The sequence below is a fragment of the Corythoichthys intestinalis genome, chromosome 8, assembly GCF_030265065.1.
Source record: "Corythoichthys intestinalis isolate RoL2023-P3 chromosome 8, ASM3026506v1, whole genome shotgun sequence".
Lineage (NCBI taxonomy): Eukaryota > Metazoa > Chordata > Actinopteri > Syngnathiformes > Syngnathidae > Corythoichthys > Corythoichthys intestinalis.
The window spans coordinates 44,482,015-44,509,077 of NC_080402.1; the positions used below are offsets into that span (position 1 = coordinate 44,482,015).

The 27,063-nt window shown below is 38.7% G+C and overlaps 1 protein-coding gene and 1 long non-coding RNA gene across 3 annotated transcripts; one reads left to right on the forward strand and one right to left on the reverse strand.

The window, feature by feature from the left end:
* LOC130920670 (uncharacterized) lies at positions 1–8,543 on the reverse strand. Of its 2 annotated transcripts, XR_009064197.1 has the most exons (4): positions 2,795–8,543; positions 2,312–2,483; positions 1,999–2,151; positions 1–1,798 (listed from the first exon to the last, which is right to left on the reverse strand). It is a non-coding gene; the product is annotated as an uncharacterized LOC130920670 (long non-coding RNA). The 2 variants fall into 2 exon arrangements; XR_009064196.1 differs by having other exon boundaries at positions 2,312–8,543.
* Positions 8,240–26,794, forward strand: LOC130920669 (actin-related protein 2/3 complex subunit 1B-B-like). Its single transcript, XM_057844037.1, has 10 exons — positions 8,240–8,422; positions 12,900–13,015; positions 14,038–14,142; positions 16,833–17,055; positions 18,750–18,857; positions 18,942–19,184; positions 20,055–20,130; positions 25,701–25,900; positions 26,229–26,319; positions 26,432–26,794. Exons 2-10 carry the CDS (start codon positions 12,952–12,954, stop codon positions 26,468–26,470), a joined length of 1,149 nt encoding a protein of 382 aa, XP_057700020.1. The 5' UTR covers positions 8,240–8,422; positions 12,900–12,951; the 3' UTR covers positions 26,471–26,794.
* Positions 26,795–27,063: the final 269 nt, after the last annotated feature.

Here is a 27,063-nt window from a genome sequence, read left to right on the forward strand (position 1 = left end):
TAGTATACTCATATGTGAATTTAGATCATTAAATGTAGCAAATCTGTGCAAAAAAAATCACTTCAACTAGAGGTGACACCAGCACATGAAGCACATATGTTACATTTATCTAAAAGCTTATGTTTTATATATGAAAACAATTCACAACCTACTATGTAATGAAAGGTACACAAGAAGCAGCACACATTGGCCAAAAATGGCTGAAAATCCTACCATGCACCTCAAAACTGGAACAAGGCAAAATGGACTGGATGAAAATAAATGCATTAAGAGCCCAGATAATTGTAACAAAGAGTATTTATTAAAGTGTCAGATTAAGTCACAGCATGTCATTTACACCCCCACCCCTGCCTCACACAAAAAAATAATATATATTTACATATATCAAATGTGCATTCACAATAAAACCATGGCACTTCATTGGAACATCCATCTTTTTTGGCAGTCAAATTGAACAAAGGTCTATGTTTTGGGAAAAGGCAATACAGACATTGTTTTTGTTTTAAAAGGGTTAAAATGGAGAGAACAATCTTTATAATGAATCAAAACTTAGGACAGATTTTACATGGTGGGTGATTACTCATCAATATCACTATCATCAGTGTCATTATCCCATGTGCCTCTTTCTGTTTCCTTTGAAATATTTTCACAGTTCTGGCAGTGGCATAAATCTGTACAAGACATTTTTGCAGACAAGCATGAACATCTTTCAGTCTCACACTTGCTTATCTTGCAACCACAGTGGACTACCTGTAGCACACTATCTGGGGCAGGATTTCTAGTCATCCATTTTACTGTTAATTCATTCATTCATTCATTTTCCATGCCGCTTTTCCTCACGAGGGTCGCGGAGGTGCTGGAGCCTATCCCAGCCAACTACGGGCAGTAGGCAGGGGACACCCTGAACCGGTTGCCAGCCAGTCGCAGGGCACAAGGAGACATACAACCATTCACGCACACACTCACACCTACGGACAATTTAGAATGTTCAATCAGCCTACCATGCATGTTTTTGGGATGTGGGAGGAAACCGGAGTTCCCGGAGGAAACCCACGCAGGCACGGGGAGAACATGCAAACTCCACACAGGAAGGCCGAAGCCCGGGATTGAACCCTTGATACTGTTAATTCACCATCCTCAATGTCCCATCCATTGCCAATTGGTGAAGGAGCACACATCATACCAGTCAGAGAATGTTGCATTACTGCTGCTTGGTAGTTTGCCCTTTTGCTGTGTTGGAAGAGAGCATCACTTGTTGGAGGAATGGACAGTTCTGGCAAAGCTGACGATGCCATACAGAATGCCTTGTATCTTGCATAGTTGACATTTTTGGCAGTTGACTGGCCATATAGATGGCACATATATTTGCTCAATGTCTCAAATGTAGACTGGTCAAGGTTAAAACTACTACCCAGATATGTAAACGCAGTCAGGTATTCTACTTGCTGACAAGCAAGAGAAAATGTCTTTGTTTTGCCCTCGCCATGAAAGGCACTGGTCGAGTCACAACCTGTGAATGTATGGATGCCAAAGAGGGCTGAACAAACACTTGGGCCCAGAGCTGGTTTTCCAACCAGATGTTGTGCTACCCATTTTTTCAGTGTCACTTTCTTGGCTTACCTCAGTAGATTCGGTAGCTGATGTACCCGATGACTGAGGTATCCTGTCTAAAAGTTTGTCTGTTGTTGATAATGTCTCAAAAAAAAAAAAAAACATTTCAGACATGTTGTGCTGGAAAGGGGTGTGAAAAACCAACTGGAGGAAATCGCGCTTCAATCTTCTTTTCAGCAAAACCTACCTGAAACAAAGTTAAAGGGAAAGATGAGCACAAAACACACATATTCACATCACACACACCCACATTCACTCTTGCACTTATATTTCTCATTCACACAAATACACCAAAGAGAACAAAATTAAACATTCTCTCAAAGCCTTTTTTTATTAGAGACTAAATTTATATAAAAAAAAAATTTAGTATGAAGATTTATATATTACCTGTAGTCTGAAGCATCAAGATCCTCATGGTTCTTCACGGTGTTCACGAACAATCTTTTTAGCTTGTCCATTCTGAGCACTTCTTTGTCAACGATAATCCTTTGACAGACCACTTGTTCACAAAAGAGTTTGTAGCTCTCAGTATAGGGTTGTCTGAAACACACACATACTTAGGATGTGCAAAGAGTAACGCTTTCAATGCTTTGGCTAAAGGCAAGCAGAATACAAGTGGCATGTTGTTGACCAATGCTTTACCTTTGAAATGTGTAATTTTAGCAAAGTGTCAATGGAATAGTGCAATGTAATAACTCACAGTTCTTCGTCCGTCGTTGCAGTTTCTGCTGCTGTTGACTTGGTTAGGAACCTGGTGTAATCTCGGTAACAGGATTTATGGTATCGCACCTCCATTGCAACACAGTCTTTGTCTTTGATATGTTGAAGGATTGAAGAGTCTTTCTTCATCTCTGCTGCCTGCAGCAACCGGCCTTTACACAAAAAAAGAATTATCATAAGTCACATCACCGCTTTTCACAGTATATGCACATCACAGATTTAAAAGTAAAGGGTTTGTTGAGGTTGGTGGGGAGTTGGGGGGTGTAGCTGTGATCTATTATTGTGAGGGGCACAGCTAACCCGAGTTTGGTAACCACTGCTGGATTCACTCGATAAATCATTCAGCAGCTCGTGTGTTTACTAAACTATAGCCTTAAAAATTAACAACAAATTATTTTCAGTCCATTAATAAATATTAGTCATATTGTAAATAAAAATGGGCGCGTGTGTGTGAGGCACATACCTGCCGACAATGTCTCTGCTTTGGCGAGATGATCCCGCTGCCGTTTGCCTTCCGATCCCAGACGAGCATACTTTGACACTTTTTTACAAATGATGCAGATGGCTGGAAGGACAGGGCCAGCACATGCGATGGGCAAACCTGAACGGGAACAAATTTTTTTCTGGGAGTTTCAGACGCTTCTGCAACTTCGCTAGTACTCGCAGGGGGTCAGAATGGCTCGCGGCTGCAGATGGCTCTCCCCCAGCACGTGCAAATTTTTTCTCAGCCTTTAACAATTTCTGTTTATCAGTAAGACGCCGGTAGCATGTAGTGTGGAATCCAGCGTCGCCAGGAATATTTTCAAAATCCATATCCACGCAATGTTTGTATATTCCTGCAAGATCCTTGTTAGCGCCGTGAAGACAAAGCCACTTTTTAAAGCAGGTTCTGTACGTGTTCCACCGTTGAAAAGTGAAGTCCAACACGTCCTCATTCTTCACGGAAAAAAGATGCATGTAGCATCGTTTATTTCCCACTTTCTGCGCTCTTTTTAACTTTTTTCTCCATTCGCTCGTCTTCGCTGTCCGATGTTGTAGTCGCCATTTTTGATATCTGGTTGTTATGGTGAGGAGAAAGCGGCTACCTGATTGGCTCATGTGACCAAAATCACACCACTCCCGACCTAATGGCACTACGCGCACACCAGGAATCAATGCGCCTCAACGCAAAATACTCCCGGGGTTTCAACACCGTGAACAAAAAATTGACACGTTTTCAGAGGGTGAACTCCACGGATTCTTACTTAGAACTAATAAATCTATTTTATGAAGAAGAAATTATTTAGTGCCCCTGGTAGCGGAGCGAAACTGAACGAAAAGGTAGGTGACCTGACGGCCTACTAGTGCAAATTCAGTCTTCCCAGCCTGGTGCAGGTCTACAATTTTGTCTCTGGTGTCCTTCAACAGCTTTTTGGTCTTGGCCATAGTGCAGTTTGGCGTTTGACTGACTGAGATTGTGGACAGTTGTCTTTTATACTGATAGTTAAAACAGATGCCATTAATACAGGTAACGAGTGGAGACTTGTTACACCTCGTTAGAATTTAGACCTCTTTGATAGCCAGAAATCTTGTTCGCAGGTGACCAAATACTTTTTTCCACTCTAATTTGGAAATTCTTTAAAAATCAAACAATGTGATTTTCTGTTTTTTTCCCCCCACATTCTCTCATGGTTGAGGTTTACCCATGTTGACAATTACAGGCTTCTCTAATCTTTTCAAGTACGAGAACTTGCACACTTGGTGGTTGACTAAATACTTATTTGCCCCACTGTATATATAATTATTAACAACAACCTGATACATACCTGTCAAGTTGTACGCCATACATTCAAAATCTACGTTTTTCGTGCATTACGTTTTTTTTCCCCCCTCCGGATTTTGTCACTGTTTCGGCAATGAAACAATGCACGTTACTATGTGTTACTACGTTGGTTGAATGACGCAAGAAAAGTCAGAGACATGGAGAGAGAAGAGCGGGAGTGGGAAGGAGGAAAGAGTTGTGACGCTGTTGCAGACGCGATGCTAGGCTAGGTGACTCCAATATTTCCTGACTCTAGCTGACAGCCTACTATCTACGCCCACTTGATGCTAAACTAGCTATCAAATGCATATAGAACTAGATACGAAATGACAGACTCGGCAGCGTTAGTAAGCAGCCACCATCTTAAAGCAGTAGACTTCTCAGAAAGGCTCTGTTGTAGTGAACCTTCCTAGCGTTCCTAAGTAACTTTTTATCTAAAATACTCCTAAATATGCAAAATCTTGACTTGAATCTATCTTTAAATGATGAAACAGTTTTAAAACTTTCACATGTCGAAAGTAGACAGAAGGGAACTAATACAAAAACGGGAGCAACTTAAACGGTTGATTCACAACATTAAATGACTTTCAAACATAGCAAAGGTTACTAGTTTTTTTTGTTTGTTTTGAAAAAAATGGGGAAAAAAACATGAAAGTTCACACCAGTTACTTTGCCAAGTAACTAATTACTCTTGCATTCAGGTAACTGAGTTACTAAATTAATTTGTAACTGTAATTACTTTTTTAAAGTAAGATTAACAAATAGGGGGCGGGGAGGGACTATTTTTCAGCCGCAGCCTCCTGACTATCCGGACCCTTGGCTGGATGGACGTCCTTGTTGCCCCGCCCGTCTCATCTGGCTAGATGGACCTCCTCTTGTTCCCTCACTCTATTGCATTTCTATAAACTGTAACTTCGTCAGATAATTCCCATTAGCAGTCCTGGTGCATCTTGTCTATCCGTCCTGGGAGTAGATCTCTCCTGAATGTGGTTCTCCCCAAGGTTTCTCATTTTTTCCAAAGAGTTTTTGGAGTTTTTCCTTGTCGACATAGAGGGTCTAAGGATGAGGGAAGCCCAGGACTTGGACTAGAACTTTATTTAATTCATCTACTGTTTTTGATTGTGTATCATATTGCCTCTGCAAAGCCCTTTGAGACAACCTTGTTGTGATATAGGGCTATACAAATAAAATTGAATTGAATAAAGATGCAGTCTGCAGAATGAAAAGTGACGAAAGCGTAGATTTTATTCTGCCAATTTGTTGCCGAACACAATTTGCCTATTGCAGATCACTTCTCAGAATTGGCAAAAGAAATGTTCCCTGACTCAAAGATTGCATCGGTAAGTTAATTTTATCAATTGACCTTCTTAATTTATAATTGGACACGCTAACAAACTACCCACAAGTCGAACTGAATTGCGAGCTGAAGTGCCATGAAGTGCAGCCATTAAAAGACATGATGTAGCTGAAGATATATTGGTTTTGCTTTGATTGCACCAGGTTATATGTGACAATAATAACAATAAATTCGTGTTATTTTGAAAATTGAGTTTTATTTTTGTTTCAAATTGCACGCTACATAAAACGTTGTAAGATTAGTCACCAATTTGTAAGGGCGTATGTCACTATTTGCAAGATTGCCAACGGCCTCGGGTTGACAGGTATGATGATAGGGCGTGTGTATAGACCCTACTCACGTGACGTCACAGCCACGCCCCCGCGCCATGTTGTCCGTCTACTCGTCACGTTAATGCATTAGCGCTTCGTAAATTCCTCCTATTATGGCGTGTTTTTCTGCTCGGTAACATTAATAATCAAAATGGGGTATGTCGTGTGTGGTGGTCGGTTGCAAAAACAAGATAGACGGAGAGACTTGAAGTTTTACCGTATTCCGAGAGACCCGGAGAGGAGAGCGAGATGGATTGCTGCAATTCGACGAGAAAACTGGGCTCCAAACGACTACCACAGATAATGTAGTAGTCATTTTGTATCTGGTAAGATGCATTTAATATATATTTAGAGGGTTTTGGGCTGACAACCACAATTAAGATCATTGCTAGGCTAATCGCCGACAACATACACTCAGACGTTGTGAATGAACTACCTGAAAATATATAATTATAAGGGGATAATAAGACAGTTGTCATACAATTAATTTACAATTTCACTATTGAGGTCAAAAGCCAAAAAATAAATTCAACTAGGGACAATCTGGAGCAGTGCTATCGCACTTCATATTTATTACATACTATATATGTATGTAGTGAGAGTGCTATCGCTAAACCATATAAACATTAAAAGCCCTAGCTCCATTGACAAATGACATAAAATACATTAGACTTGACAGTGGATGTTAGCAAGAACAAAAGATTTTGAATTGAAAATTTCGTAACTCACCTTCCCGAGCACAAGATAGATTTCTGCCGAATTTTCGTGGACGAAGACCTGTTTCACCCAACCAGCAACGAAGTATTTATCAGCCTCCAAGCTCTTAAAGTTTTTCAAACTTTCGTGTGAATAGGCTGATTTTGTGTGGACAAGATAGTTGTAAATATCAGGGATGTCAGGCAAAGATGGCGAAGACAGCGGGTCGAAAAACATCGATTTAGGCATCAAATATGGATCTGGCGAATGGATAAACTGAAGCTTTTCCACATAACGCCTTTTATGCAACGCATTCAATGCGTTTACAGCGTCAGATAACACCGAGGCTTCCATGAATTGCTCTATAGACCCTACCCACGTGACGTCACAACTCCTTCCTCCTGACTGGTGCCGCCCAATTGTCCGTCAACACATCATGTTTCCCTGTTACGGCTACGTACATTCCTCCTATTTACGACGTGTTTTTCTGCTCGTTAACATTAATAATCAAAATGGTGAAGGCGTGTGTGGCGGTCGGTTGCAATAACAGAGAAGATAGACGGAGAAGACGGAGAGACTTGAAGTTCTACCGGATTCCGAGAGACCCGGAGAGAAGAGAGCGAGATGGGCTGCTGCAATTCGACGAGAAAACTGGGCTCCAAACGATTACCACAGATTATGTAGTAGTCATTTTATATCTGGTAAGATGCATTTAATATATATTTAGAGGGTTTTGGGCTGACAACCACAATTAAGATCATTGCTAGGCTAATCGTAATGTATGTAGTGAGAGTGCTATCGCTAAACCATATAAACATTAAAAGCCCTAACTCCATTGACAAACTACATGAAATACATTAGACTTGACAGTGGATGTTAGCAATAACAAAAGATTTTGAATTGAAAATTTCGTAACACCTTTCCAAGCACAAGATAGATTCCTGCCGAATTTTCGTGGACGACGACCTGTTTCACCCAACCAGCAACGAAGTATTTATAAGCCTCCAAGCTCTTAAAGTTTTTCAAACTTTCGTGAGAATAGGCTGATTTTGTGTGGACAAGATAGTTGTACAGTTCAGGGTAGCTAGCAGATGTCAGGCAAATACGGCGGAGACAGCGGGTCGAAAAACATCGATTTAGGCATCAAATATGGATCTGGCGAATGGATAAACTGAAGCTTTTCCACATAACGCCTTTTATGCAACGCATCAAGTGAGTTTACGGCATCCGAAAGCACCGGGTCTTCCATGAAATGCATTATAAATTGCTCGATCAATTGAGACCATTGATAATACAGACACAAAATGACGGACAAGTGGGCGGAACCATACAGCGAGCACGTGATTTTGTGACGTCGGTGGGTAGGGTCTATAACTTGCACGACTAATTGAAAACAATGAGAATAGGTCTAAAAAATACGGACAATATGGCGGCCGGATACAGCGACACGTCATTTTGTGACGCAGGTGAGTAGGGTCTATAATTTTTTTTTATTTTTATTTTTTTTCTTTTTGAGTAGGGTCTATAATGTCCCATTTCCGCGTTTCGATGGCGACGTCACGGTCCAAAAATAGCATTCATGCGGTACGCTATTTAGCTGCAAGAGAGCCCGTAGGACAGTCCACTGCTTTAAGGTGGCCACTGGTTACTAACGCCGCCGACTCTATTTGGATTTAGCTCTATGTGTATATGTGATATCTTTGGTTTGTGAGGCCAAACTCCTCCCATTGATGTATTTTCCAGCCTTTCGCTCAACTTCCTGTTCCCTCCCCTACCCTTTCAGTGCCTCTCTCTTGACTGACTCCCAGGCAATCTTCAGTTTCAAAGTCGTCGTTGTTGGCGTTCGTGTCGACTGGCCAGAGTCCGCGAAGCTGAGCAGTGAGCATCTTTCCAAAAACTCCACCCGGCTCCTGTCCTGCCCTCGGGGTGAGTAGCAAAAGTACTCTGTGTTGACCGGAAGTGGAAAATATGAACGAACGCATGTGTATGTGTACTGCTGAAAACCAAGAAGTGGCAACTTTCTGAGTTGTTTCTTGCTGACTTCCTGTTTTGGGTGTAACAGGAAGTTTGTTGCTGTGTATCATGACTGCAATCCATTATTGCAAGAATAGAAGTAACTTTTTTTTTTTTTTTTTTTTTTTAAGCGCAAAAGCTGGAGAATAATGATATATTTCTACTTTTCTAAACGTGGTCGGGGTTCATGGCAATTGTATTAAGTGTTAGTTTTGTATTATTCTGTTTCTAGTTGCTGACGGGCATGACCCCCCCCCCCCCCCCCCCATATACTGTTTGAGAAAAACGCTGTGAAAGTAAAATCTTATTTATAATTTTTTATTATTTAACTATTAGGACAATGAAGCTTTATTTTTCTGTGGTATAGCACTAAAGTTTCATTTTAAGAGAAAAAACGCATTACTGAGAATAGATATTTCGGGGGAATGGAGAGGTAAAGGTTTGACTAAGTATGCAGAATTTTTTGAGAAGTTGTATTTCATTTTGTTAATGAACGTTCAATATTACATGACTAAAGCTGTACAGCAGACCCATGCCTACTGGCGGTACAGTGTTTGCAGATTTTGCGTGTAATGTTAGAAGAATAAACTTTTTCATATACTGTATATATTTTTATTACGACAATTTTTTATATTTGTTTTTTTAAATCACGGAACCTATTTCCAAAAATAAATTTATATGGCCTATTTTCCAATCAGTTGAAATTTAGACTAGTATGACTTGAACCCCCCCCCCCCCCCCCACCTTCCTCTTTCTTTCCCTTTTAAATAATAATGCAAAGAAAGAAAAAGTTATTCCCCCTTCACCAGAAAAAAAGTGTAATATTTAAAGAATAAAGCAGTACCTTTCTTCATTAAAGTATATCAAGATTAGTTGTATTTTTCAAAAATAAAGGTGTAATGCTTTGAAGTTTTTTTTGTGTGTGGACTGAGCCACTGTTTGTGTTGAACAGTTGTTTGTTGGTTGGGGCGGTTAGCATCATTCTTGTCATGCCTCAGCCAGTCTGGATCGCATTAGCAGCCTCCTCAGATTAGATAAGTCCAAAAAGCGGCATTTTACCTCCTTTAAAGAGTTGTAACTTCCCGTTTTTCTTTTAGGTGTAATCGTTATGTGATTACTGTATTCGCTCTCCAGGTTCCTCCTTGCACAACTTACTAATTTGTGTCCATTCTAGTTACGTGTTTGCCCAATCATAGATTTCTAATATAGCCAATTTAGGTGTGTATATATAACATACTGTTTTTAGTTTTGGGTTGTTTCAAGAGGGCAAAAACGCTTGAATATTTCAACCAAAAATACAACTTTTTTCTTGAAAATAAAACCAGCATAAGAATGAAGATGTTTTTGTAATAAAATATTAATTTAGTAATTAATAATCAAACCCAATGCATAAAGCAACATGAAAGTTACCACTGAAACTCTTTGATTTTGGTCTTGCACAGTGGCTTTGATAGTCTATCCAAATATTGTTTTCCTTAAAATCTGTCTGTTTTACAAAAACGATTGAGGGAACTTTACCGTGAGGACTGCACTGGTAGATGAGCAGATTGCTTGATCCAAACATTGAAAGTCAGAGTACTGATAGTTTATTTTTCCGCTTGGGTAATACCGTAATATACTTGGGCAAAAATGTTGCTTTTTAAAATTTTTTATTTTTATTTTTATTTATTTTTTTAACCTAGCTGTCGTGTTCAAAACAAAAGGCCAACCTATGTATATAGATTTGTATCAAATGGGCCTCATGATTCCGAATAGTCTGTAATGAAAATAAAATTCTATTTTTGTTAAGGAGGAAAAAAGTGGCACATTTTGTTTTATATACCTAGCTGTCATGTTCAAAGCAAAAGGCCAACCTATGTATGTACTAGGGATGCAACGATACAGTTAAGTCATGGTTCGGTACGATTTTCGTTACGAGGGACACGATTTCCGATTCGATTCAATACATTTAATGCTCTGTAACAAAAAATAAAAGTGTTTTTTTATATCTTTTTGTTTTTTATTTTTATTTTGCTAACAAGCAAAAATAACAATGCCATCATATAAACATGCATTATAGTGCATAATATTTATGTTCTTACTTCTTATTGATCTGAAGAAATTTTGTATAAAAGTGCTGAGAACAATCTTTACTGTTTGTAAAGTGAGGCGGGGCATAGTGTTGATTGCTACTGCTCTCTTAGCAGGTATGTTTACCAAATGAGCAAAACATCCTATTAGTGGTCCGAGTCCATCTGTGTTGCATACTGAATTAACAATATTTGCAGCATTATCTATCGTCACTGGTATGGATTGATTTGGCCTGCTTAACTTCCATTCAGTCATGGTTTCTTTTAATTCATCGATGTAGTATATGGACTACGCGTCCCATGATCACTCTGGGCTCACGCAGCCAATGGCATGGGACTAAGGTGGGGGGGATTAACGGGCCATATCTAGGCTGCTATTTGATGATATCTAGTGTGTGCTCGCGAGTGTTGTCGGGCATTAAAAAAGTTAACAAACGCCACAGAAGTCATGTCTCCTCATTACTGCACAACACCAGCATTTGACAATCGACTTTCATAAACAGGATGAGTTTGAAGTACAGCACTCTTAATTTGACACTTATTGTTCATCTTGTAACCGTGAGATAGCTCTTAGTGTCGTCCTGGAGTGTCCAGCTGTCTGTTTTCAAAGCAAGGTTGTTCGTAGCAGCCAAGTTGCCTCCCACCTTTCAGGCAGTTTAGGGGAGGAGTGGAGGAGGGGGGCTGCTAGCGGCAGTGTTTTTTTAAGGCAAAGCTGCGCCGAACATTTTAGCGAGAGAGACGACAAAAATAAATTAGGAAAATACATTTTGGGAGCTTTTCATTTGGATCGAATGTTTTTGCGTATTGAATCGAAGAGGGCATATCGAATGGTTAAACATAAAACAGAGTACTGTTGCATCCTTAGTACTATATACTAGGCATGTCCTGATCCAGGATTTTGCACTTCTGATCCGATACCAATATTGTTTTGCACTTCTGATCCGATACTGATACTGGCCGATACTGATACCGGCCTATCTGAGCATGTATTAAAGTTTAAAGTTATTTAGCCTTCTTACTTAGTTGTCAGACTCATGTTGAAAAGGGTTTTAGTACTCTTGATAACAACTAGCCAGCTGAATTAGGTGAGTTTGAATAACACACAATGGTTGGTAACAAGAAACTGACCTGTTTATTCAGTGACAAACACAAAACATTATAAATGACAAACAGAAATGGCATAGTCAGTCAGTAAAACGTGCAAATAATATTATAAACTGTCAGTGGAAAATCCCACAAACCCCCCAAGCTATTAGATGCTTTTAATGTTTCGTGCATTAGTTACAAAAATTGTATAAAAAGCCTCTCAGGTTTAAATAAACGACTATTTCAGTATCAAGTTAACATTTTAAAACAGTAAATAAAATACTCAATTCCCCATTCTGTATCAGCAGCTTTGAACTACATTCAATTAATTTAATTTTGCGAATCAACTGTTTAAGTTGTTAAAATTGCTCCCGTTATTCCATAATTTCCCTTCTGTCTACTATTGACATGTGAAAGTTTTAAAACTGTTTTGAAGATAGATTCAAGTCAAGATTTTGCCGATTTAGGAGTATTTTAGATAAAAAGTTAATTAGGTTCGCTTGGAAGGTTCACTACGACAGCCTACAAGGGAAGTCTCCTGCTTTAAGATGGCGGCTGTTTACTAACGCACCTAGTTTTCAATGCATATGTATGTCGCTAAATGCTTGATTAGGTTGGTTGTATTAAAACTTCTTACAGCTTTACCACCGTGCTTGACTTTATTGTGGCATACGTTGCACTCTGCCTCTTCGTCTTTGTCGTCCTTTAAGGTGAAATGATTCCACACAGCTGACATTTTTTACAGATAAAGTCTCACGGTAATTGGGAGACGGTAATGTAGTGTGTTGAAGGTGTGCCGTAAATTGCGGACCGGATTTTAGGGAAACCGAAGCAAAAACTGGAATGGATTATGTATATCGGTGCTTGGAAAACCTGGATCGGATTTTCAAAAAAACTGGATCGGAAGTCTGGATCGAAATTTTTCCGTGTCGGCCGATCCGATACCGATCCGCATTTTTTTGCCGATATCGGCGTCCAATCCGATCCAAATATCGGATCGGGACATCTCTACTATATACATTTGTATCGAATGGGCCTCATGATTCCGAATAGTGTGTAATGAAAAAAAAGTTCTATTTTTGTTAAGGAGGAAAAAAGTGGCTCATTTTGAGGGAAAAAAAAAGTTTATTTATCAAAAAAGGCAAAAGTCGAAGGTTAATTTTCTCTTATTTAGAAAAATGTCTAATGTTACAAGAATGTAGTCTTAATTTTACATCTGTGTGTCTGCTTACCAGGTTCCTCCTCACGCCACTTCCCGTTTTGCAATAGTGCTGTTCTCTACTGGCCATGGCCTTCCATAGCTTCCTGCTGGAACCAATTAGCTGCCATGCCTGGAACAAGGATGGAACCCGTGAGTTTCCATACTCTTGACATTTTTGGGATCTTCACAGGGTGTGTGCATGTGCGAACTAGGGACTGTAATGAGTTGGACTGCTGTGATTGGCTCCCAGGTGGGAGAAGGCATTTCCTGTTTCCTGCGATTGAGGCCTTGTCCATGTTTTTCCCCCCTAAAGTCATCCGATATGAAAAAACTCAGTCATAAAAAAACGAAAAACACTGTTGACTCGAAGTTAAATGTTTATTATTCTGACAATAAATTACCAGCGTGAAAAGTAGAGAGTAGTCAATAAGTGAAAAATGACTGAATTGCAAAGCATTTAGACATGGTAATTGGTGTCCGTGTGTACAGGGCCTGAGACGTTTTCATTTTGCTGCAATAGACAGGCCTTACTGTATACAGTTGTTCACTGTACAAAGTGGAAGAAAGGCAGTTTTTGGTCGGTTTGACAGATGACCGCTTGCACAAGCACTTCCTGTGAGTCATCTGCAGACTATCACAGGCAGAAAATATGAGTCGTATGTATGATGCACACAGCCAACAAGCAGCATTGTGGCCCCATAAAAGAAAAACATGCACTTAACCATTTTGGGTGCCCCCTTGACTGATAAGTTTAATCTGTTCTTGCCATACATCTAACTCAAATCACTCAAATAATTTTTGTATCACTCAATTTTCAATGAATTTTCTGTATTTAAAATCTTTAACACTTGCTTGCTTCTAGGTGCACCCAAATTGCCCTTGTGTCAACTAATACATTTAGTTCATAATAAAAAAAATATATACCGGTAAAATGCGTATGACTGAAGGGGGAACAAAAGTAGGGAGCACAACGGCAGTTTGTTTTCATAATTAAAGTAAAAAACTTTTGAAATTATTTTATAAAAGGTGTAAAGATTTGAAATACAACAGAACAGGTAGCCTTGAACTGTTTTAAAGTAAAGCCACAAAATAAGCAACAACACGGGGTTAGTCCTTGAACACTGATTGAACTCAAGTTTTAAGTACTTAGACATTTTCTGTGTCTTCCTCAGAGGTAGCTATCTGCCCCAACAATCACGAGGTCCACATTTACAAGAAGGACGGGACCAAATGGACCAGGATCCACGAGCTCAAGGAGCACAATGGCCAGGTGACAGGTAGGACACACAATGGACAGATCTTATACAAACAGTGCATGAGGAAAATAAAAATAGAGAAATGAGATGAGCCCTCCATATTTAAAGGATTTCAAATGTCAGCGGATGAATAGATATCACAATATATGTATTTTTTAGCGCTGTCAAATGATTAAAATTTTTAATCAAGTTAATCACAGCTTAAAAATTAATCGTAATCAGTGTTGTTAATTTTACTTTAAAAAAGTAATTAATTACAGTTACAAATTACTTCTCCCAAAAAGTAATTGCGTTAGTAACTCAGTTACCTGAATGTAAGAGTAATTAGTTACTTGGCAAAGTAACTAGTGATTTTTTTTTTTCCTCAAAAAAAAAAAAAAAAAAAAAACACAGGTCACACAATGTGAAGCTTAAAGGGTTTGGGGGACAATTGGCCCTAGCCCAATTCTTTACCCTCCACTTAACTAGACACAAGGGTATTGCGATAACTAGCTAGTAACCTTTGCTATGTGTGGAAGTCATTTAAAGTTGTGAATCAATCGTTAAAGTTGTTAAAATTTCTCCTGTTATTGCATTAGTTCCCTTCTGTCTACTTTAAACATGTGTAAGTTTTAAAATTGTTTCATCATTTAAAGATAGATTTAAGTTAAGATTTTGCCGATTTAGGAGCATTTTAGATTTAAAAAAATTACTTAGGTTCGCTAGGAAGGATCTCTACATCAGGGCCTTCCTGAGAGGTCTACTGCTTTAAGATGGCGGGTGTTTACAAACGCATGTAGTCCTTAAAACATGTTGGCAATGCAGCAGTGTCTGTCATTTGAATCTAGTTCTATAATATGATATCTACCGTGTCATGTGGGTGTAGTTTGTCGGCTATGGCTGCAGTCAGGTATTATTGGAGCCACCTAGCATCGCGGTTGCAACGGCGTCTTCCCCACTCCTGCTCTGCTCTCGTCCCCGTGAGTCCGTTTCTCTCAGACTTTTTTTTATTCAACCAACTTAGTAACGCATAGTAACGCACGCCTTTCCCGCCTCAGTAACGGTAACGGCGTTGCCAAGATGAGAAAAGTAATTAATTAGATTACTCATTACTGAAAAAAATAACGTCGTTAGTAACGCCGTTATATTGTAACGCCGTTATTAACAACACTGATCGTAATGAATCGCAATTCAAACCATCTCTAAAATATGGCATATTTTTCTGTAAATTATTGTTGGAATGGAAAGATAAGACACAAGACGGATATATACATTCAACATACTGTACATAAGTACGGTATTTGTTTATCATAGCAATAAATCCACAAGATGGCATTAACATTATTAACATTATTTCTGTTAAATGGATCCACGAATAGAAAGACTCGTAGTTCTTAAAAGATAAATGTGAGTACAAGTTATAGTAATTTTATATTAAAACTCCTCTTAATGTTTTCGTTTTAATAAAATTTGTAAAATTTTCAATCAAAAAATAAACTAATAGCTCGCCATTGTTGATGTCGCCGAGCGGGATGTCACATGGGCTCCCTGTCGTTCTTCCACAGTGTCTTTAACTACGTAAGGTATTGATTGAAATACACCACAAGGTGTCAAAGGCGAGTTTTAAACTAGTTAGAGATCTCGCCAACCAGTGCGTTTAGCCGCTCGACTGACGCCCTAGTTTCCGGGTTCATTGTACCTTACGTTCATTTGAGTGTTGACTTCACAATGCACGAGACCTCTGATAGTTTGTATATTGTGACTAAATATTGCCATCTAGTGTATTTGTTGAGCTAAACAAAATGTTTGAATGGAATTTGACCAAAGTCTGAGTAAGTTTTATGTGTATTTTGCATAGCTATTTTGATTGGGGATACCAGTTCTCTTTGCATTGAGCGCTTTTCTTTTTTTGAACCTTTTTTTTTTATGGGAGATAGGAATATTATTTTTTTGTGCTTTCACTGAATGATACTGTAGCAACCTAACTGTTCTGCCCAAATGCATAATGGGAAGTTGGGCAACCATGACTGTCAGTGGTGGCTGCAAATGGTATACAGTATGTTCTGCGTTGTGTTCAATGAAGCGTGTTAACAAAAAGATCCTCTCCTGTCATTCTTCCCCACGTCGCTTGCTAGAATAGTTATGTTTGTTGTGAAAGAGTTGCCAAAGCTTATGCCAATCAACGGCGCGGTCCAATGAACGCCTGTGTCTACTCGCATTTCTCTGCCTCTTAGCTCTCAATGTGCAAAGAACCGACATGAGTGGGTCATTCCTCGCATTCGTTAAATGCGTCAGATATTTTAACGCGATTAATTTAAAAAATTAATTACCACCTGTTAACGCGATAAATTTGACAGCACTAGTATTTATCAATATTGTCCAATTGGAACTCTGTGAAGTTCATGTGTGTGAGAATGGCTACCTGAAGTTGACTACAATTGGCACTACACAGTTGCCAACTAAATTCCTGTATTGCAATCCCAGTAAAGTAATTGACAATCCTTTTTTAAATCTAACACTTGTTGTCTGTCAACCTTCCTTCATGTTGGATAGTATAATTATTCAATTATTTTATCTTTTTTAAAAATGTATTTACAATCAATCACTAATTGTTAAAAAAAAAAAAAAAAAAGTTAAATTGTTTGCTCCTATTTTTATTTTGTTATTTTCAATAAGTAGACTTGTTGAATCAAATGAAGGTGGCAGCTGACTCTCAATCTATACCTCTGTAGGTGTGGACTGGGCGCCTGACAGCAACCGCATCGTGACATGCGGCGCTGACCGCAACGCGTATGTGTGGACCCTGAAGGAGGGCTCCTGGAAACCCACTCTGGTCATCTTGCGCATCAACAGGGCGGCGCGCTGCGTCAAGTGGTCCCCTCAGGAGAACAAATTTGCTGTGGGAAGCGGCTCACGACTCATCTCCATTTGCTACTTTGAGCAGGAGAATGACTGGTGGGCTATGATACAAGGAAGTGTCAACATATATATACAGTATATATCGTATTTTCCAAACTATGCCGCACCGGAGTATAAGTCGCACTGGTCAAAAAATGCGTTCATGATAAAGAAATTAAAGAGTTAAAATTAAAATGTACATGTACAACTTAATGAATTATATCAAACGGCTCTAAATCAATAATCCTTTTAAATTGCTATTGCACTGGCTTGTTTAAATATAAACCTAAGTACAGTGGTACCACTACTTAAGAACATCTCTACATACTAGGGCTGTCAAAATTATCGCGTTAACGGGCGGGAATTTTTAAAAATTAATCACGTAAAAATATTTGATGCAATTAACGCACATGCCCCGCTCAAACAGATTAAAATGGCAGCAGAGTGTAATGTCCGCTTGTTACTTGTTTTTTGGTGTTTGACGCCCTCTGCTGGCGCTTGGGTTCAACTGATTTTATGGCTTTCAGCACCATGAGTGAGCATGGTGTAATTATTGACATCAACAGTGGCGAGCTATTAGTTTATTTTTTGATTGAAATTTTTTTACAAATTTTAATAAAACGAAAACATTAAGATGGGTTTTAGTATAAAATTTCTATAACTTGTACTAACATTTATCTTTTAAGAACTACAAGTCTTTCTATCCATGGATTTCTTTAAGAGAATGTTAGTAATGTTAATGCCATCTTGTTGATTTATTGTTATAATAAACTAATACAGTACTTATGTACCGTATGTTGAATGTATATATCCGTCTTGTGTCTTATCTTTCCATTCCAACAATAATTTACAGAAAAATATGGCATATTTTATATATGGTTTGAATTGCGATTACCGATAATTACGATTAATTAATTTTTAAGATGTAATTAACTCGATTAAAAATTTTAATCGTTTGACAGCCCTACTACATACAGAATTTTCAGGTTAAGACACGCCTCAATTGGAAAATATTGCCTCTTGTTAGGAAAGAAATTTCAGGATAAAAAAGGCAAAAATACTGTATGGATAGTACTCGTAGCTTTCATAGTTGACTGAACGTAATATACTTATAGCTGCTCTGCAATTGCCCTAGCATTCCGAGCATTCAATAGGCTAAGAGGGACCTCTACTGTATGTGCATGTGTGTATCCCAGCGTCCTTTTCATTTGCCCCTCGTGTTCCAACAGCTTTACATGAGTCTATTAACTTTGATTCTTTATTCTTGTTATTTTACATTATGCACGACTCATATTTGATGTTTATTGTGCAATAATCTAATTGCAACCTATTTGTTACATTTTTTTGATACAATTTTATGCCTTATAAAAGATGTATGTCTGAATTTTGGGGGGGCTTGGAACGGATTAGGGCATTTACATGGAAAACGCGTCTCTACTTCCAGAATATTCAAGTTAAGAAACTACTTCCAGAACCAATTAATTTTGTAAGTAGAGGTACCGCTGTATAGGGAAAGATAAGAGCGCTTGCTACCATTTATTGGCTTCTTAATCACAGGTCAAGAGTGCCCTCTCGCTGCTGCTAATCAGTAACGTTTACTCCATGGTTGGCAGTATAAAGTTTCAGAAGATGTAAAATTCTGTATTTTAACATTATATTGGATATACAGTACCTGATTATGAATCTTAGGCCCAGCCAAACTATGAAAAGACTGCATGCCTAAAGTAGTGATGGTGTCTTCTCCCCATTAGGTGGGTGTGTAAGCACATCAAGAAACCCATCCGCTCCACCATCCTCAGTCTGGACTGGCACCCCAACAATGTGCTGCTGGCCGCAGGGTCCTGCGACTTCAAATGCAGGTAACAAACGTTATCACTAACAAACAACTTGGTTTATTCCACTTACTTGATGCGGTTATACCTAATGAAGTGATTTGTTTGCAGGGTATTTTCGGCTTACATTAAAGAAGTGGAGGAGAAGCCGAGCCCCACACCCTGGGGTAGCAAGATGCCCTTCGGTGAGATGCTGTTCGAGTCTGGGGGGTCGGCAGCCGAGGGTCTGAGTGCAGCGCCGGGCGGCGGTGGTGGATGGGTGCACAGCGTGTGTTTCTCCAATTCCGGAAACCGCCTAGCGTGGACTTCGCACGACTCTACTTTGTCGGTCGCAGAGGGTGGCAAGACCAGCACGTATGAATTGAAAATATTTTTTTTATATATATTTCAATACTTATTACATTTACATTTTGGAGGTTAATTTTATTATTGTTTAAAGCACAAGAAATTTTTTTGTAAATAAATAAATAACGCTATTTTGCTTATATTTAATGGTTAGGATTTGTGTAAGTTTACTAAATATTCAACAAATGTATATCAGATAATCATTAAATTAACTATGTATTTTGAATGAATTTCATCTTTAAATATTTAGTAAAACATTTTTAAATGTTGTTAAACGGTTGTTGTTTTTTTTAACTGAATATGGTATACATTTGTAAATGACTGATGAAATTTAGCATTTTATTTTAATAACATTAATTAAAATTACTAGTTAAGTTTACTACTACTAGTTTTGTTTATTATTTATTATAGAAAACTAATGAATATATATATATATATATATATATTGTCAATAACCTGAGTAAAAGTAGGGGAGTAAAATAAACAATTATAAATACAATGTATTTACAATTATTGAATAAATTGTTGGTTTAATTTGTTTAAATAATAAAGTAAAACTACTATTTTATTTTTAAAAAATAGTTTACACTCACATTTAACATTTAAATTAGTTTATCACATTATTGGTATTTGATGTAAATAAAAAATAAATACAACATTTTTGTTTATTAATAGTTGATTCATTAATTGGTAATAGTTAAATAAGTGAAGCAATTTCATGCCTAACTTGTTTTTTATCCGTTTGATCAAATAAGTGATACTATAATTATTTTTAAAAAACAACATTGAAATGAGTAATTGTTTAATACATTCAATTGTTTCTTTTTAACATTTGTGACTTTGTTTTTGGTCTGTGTGCATGTTAACATTTGTGACCAGCGTGAGTAGTCTGCGGTCCGACACGCTTCCTTTGCTGTGCGTGACCTTCATCACTGAGAGCAGCTTAGTTGCCGCTGTGAGTACTGCAAGTTATGTTGCTGTTGACACACAAACACGCATACACACTCAACAGGGATTTTCCTGGCTCAAAGTGACTTTAGGTATTCTCACAGCAGCAGCAAGTGCCACAATGTGTCTGCCAAATATTACTTTCTACAAAGCGTGCCTTCCTCTGTATATCTCGGCATGTTGAGTTAGTCCAGGTTCATTGGATCAAAACTGGAAATATCGGAGTGTTTGACACTGCTCTTTGAGAACTTGCATTGAAAAAAAAAACTTGCTCACAGTAATTTAAGATCCACATGTTCGACTAGACAAAAACATAGCGTAAACAATACAGTAGTGCAGTGGCGGTTTTAGGGGTAGGGTCACAGGGGAACTAGCCCCACTTCTAATTTGAATGGCCCCTGAAGTGCCTCTGTTCCCACTTTAGCACAAAGCATGGCAATCGGTGAATCCTTCTTTTCTGAAGTGAGGGAGAATGTTGCTTCTAGGGTTGGCTTGAACGATATATCGTTTGAACATCGTCATCGCATTGTGCGGATGCGCAATACTCGCCTCGCAAGAACGTGCGATACTTTATTTTATTGAACATGCAAACATGTTTTTCTGCTTCATGCTTGTACAGCGCCACAGCCTCTAACCCTCCCTCCTACTAAGCAGTGCGACCAAACTGTTTTTCTTGGTCACCAGTGAAGCTGGCGGTTGGTACTTAAAGTTAACGATAATTGACAGCTTTGTAGTTTTGATCCGGCCAGAGGTAGCGCTACGATCAAAGGCACAAATGTGTTAATCATCGTTAAGCTTGCAGCCCAGTCTGAAGTGTGCTGTCCCACTGTGTAAGTGAGAGGCTGTTCTCGGCAGCATGAGCATCAAAGTGTGAGTGAATTTGAATGGACTCTCTCAGTTAAGCGTTTAATAAAGACAAGCATTTTTCTATCTTATTCTTGTTTGAAAATAATTTACGTTATGAAGGCTGCGTGCGTGGGTTTTCTCCAGGTTCTGCTCCCCCATAAAATGTGCATGGTATGCTGATTGAACACTCCATATTGTCCGTAGGTCCGAATGTGTGTGCGTGTGTTAATGGTTGTGTGTCTAAATGTGCCCTGCAACTGGCTGGCAACCAGTTCAGGGTGTACCCCGCCTTCTGCCTGGAGTTAGCTGTGGTAGGCTCCAGCACCCCCGCGATCCTCGTGAGGATAAGCGGTTCAGAATATGAATGAATGAATTATATGAATGATATGGAGAGTGAGTAAAAGTATGGTGTTAAAAAATTGGTGCGTCTACCTTTTGTGCTTGTGCACTTTAAGAAGAAAGTTAGGTGCACCAGTGCAACCACTGCAAAAAGTAAGTGAGGAGCCTGGGCAATGCTAGTCCTTCTCAAAAAATTAGCATATTGTGCTAAAGTTCATTATTTTATGTAATGATAAACATTAGACTTTCATATATTTTAGATTCATTACACGCAACTGAAGTAGTTCAAGCCTTTTATTGTTTTAAAATTGATGATTTTGCCAAATAAGTCAAGAAAAAACAAAAATCACTATCTCAAAAAATGACCATATATCATCCGACCAATACAAAAGTTTTTTTCAATACAAAAAAAAGTCAAGCTTCAACTCCAAGATCTCCTGATAGCTAGTTGCATTGACCCTGTCCTTGATAAAACTTAGTAGACCAACACCAGCAGCTGACATGGCACCCCAGACCATCACTGACTGTGGGTACTTGACACTGGATTTTTTCACTGCATTTTTGCATTTCTTTCTCCCCAGTCTTCCTCCAAACTCTGGCACCTTGAATTCCGAATGACATTGGCAAAATGGCAAAATTTGCTTTCATCTGAAAAAAGTACTTTGGACCACTGAGCAACAGTCCAGTGCTGCTTCTCTGTAGCCCAGGTAAGGCGCTTCTGTCGCTGTTTCAGGTTCAAAAGTGGCTCGACCTGGGGAGTATGGCACCTGTAGCCCCTTTCCAGGTTTCTGCAGGTCTCCCAAGGTCTAGAATCGGCCCTTCTCCACAATCTTTCTCAGAGTGCGGTCACCTCTTCTGGTTGTGCAGCGCTTCCTGCCACACTTTTTCCTTCCCACAGACTTCCCACTGAGGTGCCTTGATACAGCACTTTGGGAACAGCCTATTCGGTCAGAAATTTCTTTCTGTATTTTAGCCTCTTGCTTGAGGGTGTCAATGATGGCCTTCTGGACAGCAGTCAGGTCGGCAGTCTTGCCCATGATAGCGGTTTTGAGTAATGAACCAGGCTGGGAGTTTTTAAAAGCCTCAGGAATCTTTCGCAGGGGTTCAGAGTTAATTCGTTGATTCAGATGATTAGGTTTGTAGCTTCTTTAGAATGCCTTTTCATGATATGCTAATTTTTTTAGATAGGGATTTTTGTTTTTTCTTGACTTTTATGCCAAAATTATCAATATTAAAACAATTAAAGGCTTGAACTACTTCGGTTTTGTGTAATGATTCTAAAACATATGAAAGTCTCATATTTGTCAGTGCATTACAGAAAATAATGAACTTTATCACAATATGCTAATTTTTTTTAGAAGGACTAGTATATATCACAATGTTCAGGCCTATCCCAAACAGAGCTATAAGTTATCTGCTGAAAATTGTTCTGGTTTTACTATTGCAATATAATATCGCAATGTATCGCAACCCCCCCAGAAATTGCAGTGATAGTTTTTTCTGATATTGTTCAGACCTCTCCTTGAGTGTGTTAAATATTTAGGCTTCTTATTGTGTTTAAAATGGCTTTCCAAAAAATGATTAAAATGATTGTTTTATGTATTGTATCCTTACTTGCACGCAGTTTGATTTCATACGGATTGCTATAAACTTTACTGGTTCATCTCTGCTTGACAGTGACAAGCAAAGATGTTTTTACCGCCACATGCAGGATAATGTGCATATTGCCTTGTTTACCAAAATAAACACAACAAAGAACCCCTGAGGGTTACATGTGGCCCCGTCTTGGCCCCTGTTTCAGATGAAATCCTTGAACCGCCACTGCAGTAGTGCCTTGTAGAGGTGTACAGTGTATCACAAAAGTGAGTACACCCCTCGCATTTCTGCAGATATTTAAGTATATCTTTTCATGGGACAACAGTGAGAAAATTACACTTTGACACAATGAAAAGTAGTCTGTGTGCAGCTCATATAATAGAGTTAATTTATTTTCCCCTTAAAATAACTCAAAATATAGCCATTAATATCTAAACCCCTGGCAACAAAAGTGAGTACACCCCTAAGAAACTACGTACATCCCTAAATGTCTAAATTGAGGACTGCTTGTCATTTTCCCTTCAAAATGTCATGTGACGCGTTACAGGAGTGCTGTCAGCATTGCTGCAGAGATTGAAGAGGTGGGGTGTCAGCATGTTAGTGCTCAGACCATATGCCGCACTTTACATCAAATTGGTGTGCATGGCTGTCGCCATTCTTGTTGACGTCGCAGGGCGGTGACGTCGCATAGTTACGCTGCTGGGCTTTCAGAATACGACTCTAGCGACATAAACATGCCATCTGTTCAACCCTTTCAATTTGAACCCGAGAGGAACATTAATGTGCATGGCAGCACTGTCGATATTTCACAAAACGAGCAACAAAAGCAAAATGAAAAGGAAAGACTGGATGGAACAAGAGTAGGAAAAAAAAACTGTGTTCTGCCAAAATGTACTACACCGGCAAAACGTCTACAAGAGGCGAATGACATGGTTTAAATATGTTATGCGACTAATTTAGTCAACAGATCAACAATCTGCTTCAAAGCTACCACAAGCAAACACTATGCTTAAAAGTATGAAAGGGAAACACATGCAAAAAGTATTTTGAGGGAAAGAAAAGGCAATAAAAGACTAAAAAAAACAAATAGTAAGTACTCCCAGCTTATGTCTCATAGCGTAGAAAAAATTTCAGTAACTCGGTAGTATTGGTTGAGTGACAGTGACAATCTGTCATCACCCCGAGCGTCCATAAAACATGGTGCCCTTCATAGGTCAAAACATGTACTAAATATTATAGATTTTTAAACCAACGGCAATATTTTATGTGTTTCTAATAACATATTTTAGTAAAAGAGAACTGTTGTTGCTTATTAGAGCTTACAAGCGTGTTAGTCCGAGGTTTCCTTTAAATACATCTCCAAGAAATACATTTTCTACATTTCTTGTCGAATTATAATTCCTACAAGATAATATAATAAATTACTTAAAAAAAGACTTAATTTTCAGTGACCCTACAATTTATGTTCTTCTTGTACATTTTCACTGAATAACTAGCGAGCTGCCACACAAACCATTTAAAAATTCACCCACACTTTCAATGCCAACATTACTGGATGCCAATGTCTCATCCTTACCAATCAATACAAAAAAAAAAAAAAAAAAAAAAAAGATCCAAACAGCAGCTGGTCTTAAGATAAACAGGTACCACTGTCTTTTCCTCTTTGAAAATGAACGAAATGGCCTTAACATTTGCAGTAGAGAAGCATATGTGGAGTGGCTTTCAACATTGTTTTCCACCTACTTCCACAATTGCAATGGGCATGTGCCGGTATGAGATTCTGACGGTATGATAACCTTGAGCAAAAATATCACGGTTTCACGGTATTGCGCAATTACAGCTCTAAAATGTGTTACTTTGAGATATCTGGGTTGGGGAAAAAAAAAAAGTTTTCCCATTGAACAGGATTTTTATTTTTCCAAAACATTATTAAATTGGAACATAAGTATAATATCATATTAAAATAAACGAAAACAATGACAAATGCTCGAAATAAAATAAACGCAGTCCTTTGGGTGAGTTTATATCCACAGCCAGACCTTAACATTATTATCAGAACAAAAATAATTGAATTATTTTCCATAAAGAGCATGTGTGTATGACTTGTATCATGTTCACACGATACACACACTCTTTCTCAACAGACATTTGTCAGAGAGAAAAAAACAGATGTTTTACCACTGCTAGACCCACTAAACATTGGCATTAACTCTCGTGACTGGTGGAAAAGGTTCATGATCGTGTTTATTAACCTTTAATTTTGTATAAATGAGAAATCCTATTGGAGATATTGCCTCCTCAGCAGCCACCCGCCGCAAACATGTTTTACATGTCGGTTGGCCCTCCTCCTCTGAGCCGCGGCCGTCTAACTTTTCTGTAGCCGTCGCCGAAGTATTCCCATACCAGCGATTTAGTCTTCTTCGATGGGGGGAAAAAGTTCAGGGGTTTCACCTCCTCCAGCCATCGTGTAGCACAGCTGACTCACACTAATCAACCAGTGGGGGAGGGTTGAGCCATGCAGCTGCAAGCGAGGGATTTCTCCCTGCATTTATGGTACATAAAAAATAGCTAATACCTTCGCCATGGTATGACGGAAAATTTTTGCGGTTTTGAAACCGTGACGTTTTCATACCACAGTATACCTTGAAACTGGTTATCGGCACATGCCTAAGTGCAACGCTGGTCTGACAAAAATGGGTTTTTATGATGGCAGAAGTTTTACATGCGGAAACCGTCCCAATCCATATTTATCTTGCGGAAACACTCATATGCATCTTGTTTGACATCCCCATTTAGGGCCACGACTGTTGCCCAATGCTCTTCGTGCTGGACGCAGCCAAAGCAGGTCTGGTGTTAGGTGGCAAACTGGACGTCCCCAAGCAGGCGGCCCAGAAGGGGATCAGTGCTAGGGAGCGCTTCCAGAACCTGGACCGACGTGCCTCGGAGACCCAGTGCAACGACAAGGACCTCAGCACGCTGCACAAGAACAGCATCAGGTGCGAGTGGAAGGCATGAATGAAGGAGGCGAGGAATGAAGGCAGCCAAATGTTATTCCTACAACCTGAAATTTGATGTTTTTTTTTTTTTTTTTTTTTTGTGGTAAATTTGTTAAAAGAAAAAAATGTAAAATTATACTTGATTGTGGACTTGGATTTCTATGTCCCATTTCAATATTCTGGTGTTAATGATGGGAGTCTGAAAACAAAACATGTCATAAATGGGAGTAGTCGGGAACTTTCTTACTTTGTGTCTTGGCTATGGGTATTGCACAAGGCCACTGACCAGAATGTAAGGGTCACTATTATTTACCTTTTGGTGTTTCAGTCATATCTCAGTGTTGCAAGGAGGACGCAACCAGTGCACCAAATTCTGCACCACTGGCATGGATGGAGGCATGTGCATCTGGGATGTTAAGGTGACACATGCGCAACCAATCTCTGAAATAGACAAATACTTGTTAAGAATCAATTTCAGTCACATGCATTTGCACTACATTTCAAATGTTCTGTGTCTTATGTTGTGTTCAGACTCTGGAGTCCTCTATGAAGAACCTAAAGATCGTATGAAGCAACTCGCAATTGAGAAGGAGAAAAAGGAGGGACAATATGAAGAAAAGTGCTGCCTTATTACACAAAGCTTCTGTGCCATATTTTAAGAAGGTCTTATTTTTATACGCTAAGGTCCAACTTTCAGTCGCGCGGTCAGTGGAAGCTCCACAAGCTAATACAGACGTCTGCTAACGGTACTGATATTGCAATGAGACTGAATGCTTAAAGCAGTATTTTATACATATTACAAAAATGATAATGTGCATCATGAGAGGCTGTAGTCCTCCTCTTTATAAGCTTATGCTGGTCATAATATGCATTTCATTAAAGAAAAACAAAAAACATTGCTTTGTGTACTTTGTGACCTGTGTTCTGTTTTGATTCAATTGGATCTTCTCAGAAGTATGTTATCATATTCCTGTTAAACACAAAGTTAAATTCTCATTTTTTTTATTGTGTCAAATCTGATTAATCAAATTGCAAATAGTTACAGTAACCAATTTCTGAAATGACAAAATTTTAAGCAGCTTTGTTGTCATGATTTTATGGTTTCATTTGCTGTTTTACTATGATTCAACAGTTAAGAATCATCCATGAAAAATCTTACAAAT